We start from the raw sequence: 7,951 nt of genomic DNA on the forward strand, positions 1-7,951 counted from the left end.
TTTTTTTTTGGTTTTTCTCCGGTACCGGGAACCGAACTCACGACCTTGCGCTTGCCAGGCAGGCGCTTTGCCGCTGAGCTAAATCCCCAGCCCCCCACAGTCTGTTCTTAACCAACAAGGATGAAGTCTATTATGGATGTAGTTTTGTCTTGAACGATCTAAGAAATTATCAGTATCACATATGAAGATATGTATTTATATATGCTTTTTAAATCATTCATTTGGCTGTGTTTAGTCTTTAATAGTTTAAAAAATTACTCTGTGTCTGATCAAATTTGGAATCCCAGTTTTTTTCTTTGAATTACTAGTATTTATAGAACTTTTTCTTGGTGAGAAATCACTGATTTAAAATCTGGACAAGTGGGTAATCTTTCTCTCAAATTTAAGTCTTTATATTTTAAGAGGAAAATGTTCTCAGCCTCAAAATTAAAGATGTCTGGTGTGGATTTGGGAAGAAAAAGAGGAAAAAAAGTGGTAATTTGGTGCTGTTTCTTCACTACCTGAGAGCCAAAGTCCTGACCTGGGAAATACAACGGACTAATGAGATGAGGTCCCTTCGTGTGACTAGCTCCTAAAGCAAGGGGAGTATATGTATTTTACAAATACATAAAGCTTTGAAAACTTCTGGACTCCTCTCCCATATCTTAACTCTGTCAGTAAAGAACTTCGTGCTTTCTTTTCTGCTCTGATGAGAAGGCATCCATTTGCAGCAGGGTTTATCTAAATGTTTCAAATGGAAGCTTGTGTCTGTCTGTAATGATGTGTCTTCCGTGATGAATTCACAATTGGTTTGCCAAGTGGGAAAATAACCAGTGATCCCTGTAAGTTTCGTATCATCTACATTCCTTTCTGGCAAGCACTTTAGAGTTTCTTTAAACAAATAAATCCACTGAAGTGTACCTGGCACTGTAGAAATATGAGCAAGAAGAAGAAATGATTCCTGACTTTTATGGTCTCAACCTAGTGGAAGAGTCAGATACACTGTTTCTCTGAGGATAGCCTTTGGGAAATAAAATTAAAAATAGAAGTGCTTTTCCTAATACGAAAATGTTACATAAAGAAGATTTTTTAATCATGTTACTGTTTTACTTTAAAAGTTTTAGGAAACCATTTATGTATGTATGTATGCATTTATTTATTAATTAGAGGGGATCTGGCTAAGTCATTATGTTGCCCAGGCTGGGGCTTGAACTTGTGCTCCTCCTGCCTCAGCTTCCCAGAATTCAGAGATCAGGTGTGCCCCTGGTTCGTTTTCACTTACTTTTTTCTTGGCATTCTTTTAATTTGATTACTTTGCTGTGTCCGCCACAGTGGGTCTCATTGAAGTTTTCTATTTTACATTTGGGACACAAATTCTTGGACACTTGCCCTTCCCCAAAATAGGATACAACTGAATGAACACTTTTAATCTGATGCATCTGTATCTGTGACATAGCAATGTCAGTCAACTCGGCCCTGCAGTTTTCAAGGATCAGGGACTTTCTTTTCCTCTTTATGGGTGACATTTTATTAGTATTACAACCTGGATAGGTGGGCAGAAGAGATGAAAGCAGCTTACCTGTTGGTTTCTGTCCCGATGGAGACAGTATGGAGAGGAGTCCTAAGTTTGGAGTAGCTATACTCCCTTTTATTTCCCAGGTTAGTCAAGTAATTGTTGTGCCCAAAGTTACCATTTTCCGCAAATTCTGTATTCTAAACTTACTGCCTGCCAGGTGGCGTTGGGAAATAATTTTCTAAAGGTAGACACAGGTTAAGAGTTTTCCCTAGTCCTGGGGTGCTTATTTTTTAAAAAAATTCCAGAGCTCAGATAGAATCACAGTCTGTGGGTTAGCTGGGAACTTGCATTTTAGAAGTGCGTTTCAGGTGATTCATGTGCACGCTCAGATGGAGAGCCCAGCGCTAGGGGAGCGAGACGCGTACGGCAGAGTGCTGGTAGAATTATCAGGTCCCCAGAGGGGGCTAACCGTAAGATTCTAGGGTGTAATTGCAGGTAAGTTGTCATTCTCATTTTATTGTTTTAGAAAAAAGTTAGTAATTTCTTCATTCAGTTCAGGCTTTTATACTAGGTGAACTATTCATTGAAACATTTGGTAGGGAATTTTAGACCTTTTATGCCAGTGCTGTCCATAGGTGTATAATGTAAGAGGTATGTAAATATAGAATACCTATGTTATATATATAATTGATGGTTTCCATGTGCTCACACTCACTTTTTAGTAAGTTACAAATGAAACTATTTAAATTCGTATTCCCAAAATATTATTTGATCACATAATCAATGTAAAAATTAAGGTATTTTATATTCTTTTTTTCCTGAAGTCTTCAAAACCTGATGAGTGTCTCACAGCATCCCTCGCTCACTTGGGAGGAGTTGAGTGTGAACGCCTCATCGTCGTATGTCGCTAATGGCTGCCTCATTGGACAGCACAGTTCCGTAAATTACCAGGGTCAGCTGGAGAAGGATCTTTGCAGCCTCAGAGAAATAGGGTAGAAAAAACTGGCTAGATAAGGAACGTTCACTGCCCCAGGAAGCAGATGTATTTGAGAATTTTGAAACTTAGTTTCTGCTAAATCAGTTAATGATTTAACATTCTTAGAGGAAAAGGAAGTATTTTTGAGAGAGGTGAGCTCAGCATCCATTTCAGGTTCCTTTAGCATCTCGCAATTTTGGGAATTTGTCAGAGATGATCATTTTGAATTGGAGCCACCAGAATTAGATTTAAGCGGTTATCACAGTGAGAGATAAATTAACCTGTAAGCATTTGAAATAGCTTGACTGCTGCCTAAGATGGTGTACTTCTTGAAGATCTTCAAGGTCAAAGAAAGTCATTCTTGATTTGGTGTTTACTAAACGATCTCTCTTTCTTTGGCCTGCTGTTAATAGGTGGCTACAGTGTCAGAAAAATCACGTATAATGGAACTAGAGAAAGACCTAGCGTTGCGAGTGCAGGAAGTAACTGAGCTCCGAAGAAGGCTAGAGTCCAGTAAGCCTGCTGGGGATGTGGATATGTCGCTTTCCCTTTTGCAAGAGATAAGCGCTTTGCAAGAAAAGTTAGCGGTCACCCGTACAGACCACCAGAGAGAAGTGGCTTCTCTGAGGGAGCACTTTGTAGCCTGTGAAGAGACGTATCAGAAGGAGATAAAGACTCTGCACTCGGCCACGGAGAAGCTTTCCAAAGAAAACGAGTCCTTGAGAAGCAAGCTGGACCATGCCAACAAGGAGAATGCAGATGTGATAGCGCTGTGGAAGTCCAAGCTCCAGACTGCCATTGTGTCTCACCAGCAGGCCATGGAGGCGCTGAAGGTGTCCTTCAAAGGGCTTGGGACGGAGACGGCAGAACTGGCCGAGTTAAAGACACAGATAGACCAACTGAAAGTAGATTACCAGCAAGAAATAGAAAATTTGCAGAATAAACAAGACTCTGAACGGTCTGCGCATGCTAAAGAGATGGAAACCTTGCGGGCTAAACTGATGAACATCATTAAAGAGAAGGACAGCAGCCTGGAGGCCATCAAATCCAAGCTGGACAAAGTGGAGGACCAGCACCTGGTAGAAATGGAGGACACATTAACCAAATTGCAGGAAGCTGAAATAAAGGTAAAGGAGCTAGAGGTACTGCAAGCCAAATGCAATGAACAAACCAAGGTTATTGATAATTTTACATCGCAGCTCAAGGCTACTGAGGAAAAGCTCTTGGATCTCGATGCTCTTCGGAAAGCCAGTTCCGAAGGTAAATCGGAAATCAAGAAACTTAGACAGCAGCTTGAGGCAGCTGAGAAACAGATTAAAACTTTAGAGATTGAAAAGAAGGCCGAAAGTGGCAAGGTTTGTATCATCAACACCCTTCATGCTTTTTCCTTTTGTTGATTGTTATTGTTTTGCATTGTGTGTTATTTTTGAGTTGAGGTCACTCGTCTTTCAGATTTCTGATGTAGTGAAAACAGGCGCTCATCTTTCAGATTTCTGATATAGTAAAATTGACTCCTTCTGCTTGAGTGTAGTGTCCTCTGGGGGCCTGAAGGATGGTTTCCAGCTGAGGAGATGAGAGAAAATAATGTCCCACCCAGCCAAGTTTATTTTGGTTTCTTAGAATCTGAGCCCCTCCTTCATTACTTGATGCCTCGGCTATGACACGAACTCCTGTTGAATCTTAGTTCCCGCCTGTGCACTCCATTTAAAATGGAGAACTCCCCAAGACGGTGGTGATAGGGTAAATGAAGGAATGAGAGAGCAAGTTGTGAAGCCATCTCTCTCTTTCTCAGCATATCACTGCCTTGACTGTGGGGTTCTGTATGAGAAAGTGAATTCTGAGCACTTCTTGACTGTTACGAGCTAACATACTATGATGAGTCACGTTCACATCAGGAATACGTGAAGTTGGGGAACCCAGAGCCCACTGAATTGCCCCTTACGTTCCATTAGAAGCTTTGTGCATGCCGTAGTGAGGACACAGTCCGCCCACCCCTTGCTTTTTGAGAGTAGACTGGACAAGGGTGCTTCTGGTGACAGCCAGGGAGCTGCGTGAAACACCTGCCAGCCGCATTTCTTATTAACCAGGCTTGTCATGCTCACGTTGAGGGATTGTGTGAGGACTTCTTTCCGTCTGCCACTAGTTGGGGCCCTGATACTGATGCTGAATGTCCTGAGCTTTTTTGTAGAGCTGCTCTACTGGCAAAAAAGGAAGGGTTGTGCTGGTTAAATGGGGAGTGGAGAGGGACTAAACACTGAAAAATTGCTCGGTGACTGTAGAAGATGGCAGGCTGGCTGCAGGAAAGTGTTCTCCAGTCTCCTCCTGTGTTTCTGAAATACAGGTCAAAACATAGAAGTTAATTGGATTTAAGCGTTGAAGTACTTCAAGCATATACCAAAATAGGGAAAAATAACAGACTACATGTACAGGCTTTTTCTTTTTCTTTTTTTTTTTTTTTTTTTTGGTGACTGAACCTAGGGTCTTGTAGCTGCTAAGCACAGGCTCTACTGATGAGCCACACCCCTAGTGTTAAGGTTTTTAAAGTCCAGAAAATGAACTTGGTTAAGTAGCTCATTTCAAAAGTAAGCATTAGCACTTTCTGCTTTAGAGCATGTTGATAGTCCAAATTTAAGTATAGCAAAATAGTTATTTTGACTTTTAAAAAATAGCCATTAGATGATCATATTAAGAAGGAATTGGCCGGGTGTGGTGGCGCTGAAGGTGTCCTTCAAAGGGCTTGGGATGGAGACGGCAGAACTGGCCAAGTTAAAGACACAGATAGACCAACTGAAAGTAGATTACCAGTTGGTCACAGATAGACCAACTGAAAGTAGATTACACGCCTGTAATCCCAGCACTCTGAAGGCCAGGGGAGGAGGATCGTTGTGAATTTAAGGCCAGCCTGGGCTACATAGTGAGACCCTGTGTCAAAAAAAAAAAAAAAAAAAAGAATTATTTGCTGGAGGTGGTGGCATGTGTCTGTAATCCCAGCACTTAAGAGGCTGAGGCAGGAGGATTGCCAAGTTCAAGGCCAGCCTGGAATACATAGCAAGACCTTGACTCAACAACAAAAAAACCCCAAAAATCATTGGCTTCTTGGAATTATAAAAATTACTTTTTTATTCCTTTCAGTTTTGTTTCTCATAATCTTTTGCATTATTTTGTTTTTTTCTTCTTACTCTTTTTGTTTCCTCTTTGTTCATTTACTTCTGTACCATGTACTGCTGTGTGTTAGGCTAGTAGCATTACCAAAGAGCTCCAGGGGAAAGCGCTAAAGCTCACTAGCCTGCAGGACAGTCTGAGTGAAGTCAGTCAAGGGAAGGAGGCTTTGGAAAAAGAACTCCAGATTTTGGTAAGTACCTGTGGGGAATCTGAATCTTGGGGCATCTGGCCCTTTGCTGTTCTAAAAATTCAAATACCACAGCTATTTCTAGTTTTCAGAATGTTGGTTAAAATTGACTCTATTACTTATTGGCTGGTAAGTACTGTAAGGGAGAATAGGATCAATCCAAATCAGTGGTAAAGGTAGGTATTACTTTTCTTTTTTAAAAAACCTGTCCCTTGCCTCTGGTAAAGCTCTGCTTTGAGACAGTTTTTTGTTTGTTTGCTTGTTTTTAAAGAGTAAAAGAAGGACGACAGCAATAGGGGGATTCATCGAATTACAGACTAAGTGGCAGGACATTATCCATGGTGGTTATTTTACCTGTTGATATCTTCAAGATAGTTTCTCGGGAAAACAGACAAATAATAGTGAGTTAGACAAAAATGGCGGGAAATTATCAATGGTTGTTGTACTATATCTTGGTTTCTCCAAAGTGGTCTCTAGGGAAAACAAATGGAGCTACACGTGAGTGAACAATCAAATAATCATTTGACACTTGGTTTTAGGAAGCCCTTGGCACTGCCGAGCTTCCTCCGGACCAGCTTTTGTGACCACGCAGAGCAGGGCAGTCAAGCTTCGCCGGGCTGCCGCACCCTCTGTTGGCCAGGCAGGGTGCTGCCCCCTTGGATTCTTTCTTACAAGTTTTTCTCAACTTTTTTCTTTCCTAAATTGCCCCTTGCACCAAAACCTGACCTTAATCAAGGCTAATAATCATGACCCGTGGCCAGGTACCCATATGCCATGGAAGAGGAGAGCTGTCAGCTTGTGGAAAAACAAGACAGGAGAAAGAGCTGCTGAGGGTCGGTGGTCTCGGCTCCTCTGTGTGCTCTCCCCTTCTCCACTCGGTGCCCCTCTCTGCTGACCGTGGTGGGGACTGAAAGTGTGTGGGCTTTTTCCTGTCTCAGTGCTGATAGTATGAGTTCCCACTTCACGGTTATGCTAAAGCTTCAGTGTTGAGTGGCAGCTCTGACATACATGTGGCTCTATAAGTTTGTTTGTTTATTTATTTATTTATTTGGGTATTAGGAATGAACTCAGGACCTTACACTTGCTAGGCAGGTACTGTGCCACTGAGCTGTATCGTCAGCCCTCTATAAGTTTAAATGAACTAAAGTTAAATAAAAATTAAAGTTGAGTTGTTCTGTTCCACATTTTTTTTGGCAGTATTGGAGATTGAACCTAGGGCCTTTGTACTGAGCTACTCCCTCCTCCCTTTTACTTTTTTCTTTTTGAAACATAGTTTCACTATGCAGTGGAGGCTGGCCTGAACTCACTTTATAGCCCAGGCTGGCTTTGAACTCATAACAATCCTCCTGCCTCAGCCTCCCAAGTACTGGGATTACAGGTGTGTGCAACCACGCCTGGCCCTAGCTACATTTCAAGTGCTCAGTAGCCACACATGCTGGTCAATAAATAGCAATAGAGGGCACTTCCACCATCCTAGAAAATTTAGTTGGATAGCTCTGATATATATTATTTTAGCTACATTTTTGAGAAAAAGTTGGCCTGGGAATCACCATTTTGAAAGTTGGTATCCTTTAAACAAAAAGAGTTCCACATTTTTCTGCTGTCCTTCCTAAACGTTTAGGAGACCATGTTCTCTTTTTCTAAATGAGAGAATCCCTGTGTGTACTCTTTGGAGAACACCTGGCCCCTGAAATCTGGAGATAACCAGTGTGGATTTTGATGAATTTGTGGCTATGTGTCAATCTTTTAATAACCCAAATTAGTTGTGAATACTCTAAAATTCTCTTGGAAGAGCTAGCTCAAAATTCATCATGAGACAACCAGAAGAGCCCATCTCAGGATATGGACTACTGTCATGTTTGGAACAGCAGACCTTGAACAGCAGATGACTTTTCCAGTTTAAAAAGTTGCTAACATAAGCTGGGTGTGGTGGCGCACACCTATAATCCCAGAACTTGGGAGGCTGAGGCAGAAGGATTGCTGTGAGTTCAAGGCCAGCCTGAATTAAATAGTGAGACCCCTGTCTCAAAAAAAAAAAAAGGGGGCTGGGGATTTAGCTCAGCGGCAAAAGCGCCTGCCTGGCAAGCGCAAGGTCGTGAGTTCGGTTCCCGGTACCGTAGAAAAACCAAAA

General features: G+C 41.8%; 1 protein-coding gene across 16 annotated transcripts in view; it reads left to right on the forward strand.

Annotated features, from left to right (window-relative positions):
- Clip1 (CAP-GLY domain containing linker protein 1) overlaps positions 1-7,951 on the forward strand; it is a 117,239-nt gene that overhangs the window by 64,280 nt on the left and 45,008 nt on the right. For 15 of the 16 annotated variants that reach the window (XM_005403083.2, XM_005403082.2, XM_005403081.2 and 12 more), the window contains 2 exons: positions 2,885-3,826; positions 5,707-5,823. In XM_005403083.2, the coding sequence (XP_005403140.1) occupies positions 2,885-3,826; positions 5,707-5,823 (1,059 nt within the window). The remainder of the gene's footprint in view (positions 1-2,884; positions 3,827-5,706; positions 5,824-7,951) is intronic. The other variant, XM_005403087.2, reaches the window with a different exon arrangement.

Source organism: Chinchilla lanigera, unplaced genomic scaffold (assembly GCF_000276665.1).
Source record: "Chinchilla lanigera isolate Chin_1 unplaced genomic scaffold, ChiLan1.0 scaffold00081, whole genome shotgun sequence".
In the NCBI taxonomy this organism is placed as follows: domain Eukaryota; kingdom Metazoa; phylum Chordata; class Mammalia; order Rodentia; family Chinchillidae; genus Chinchilla; species Chinchilla lanigera.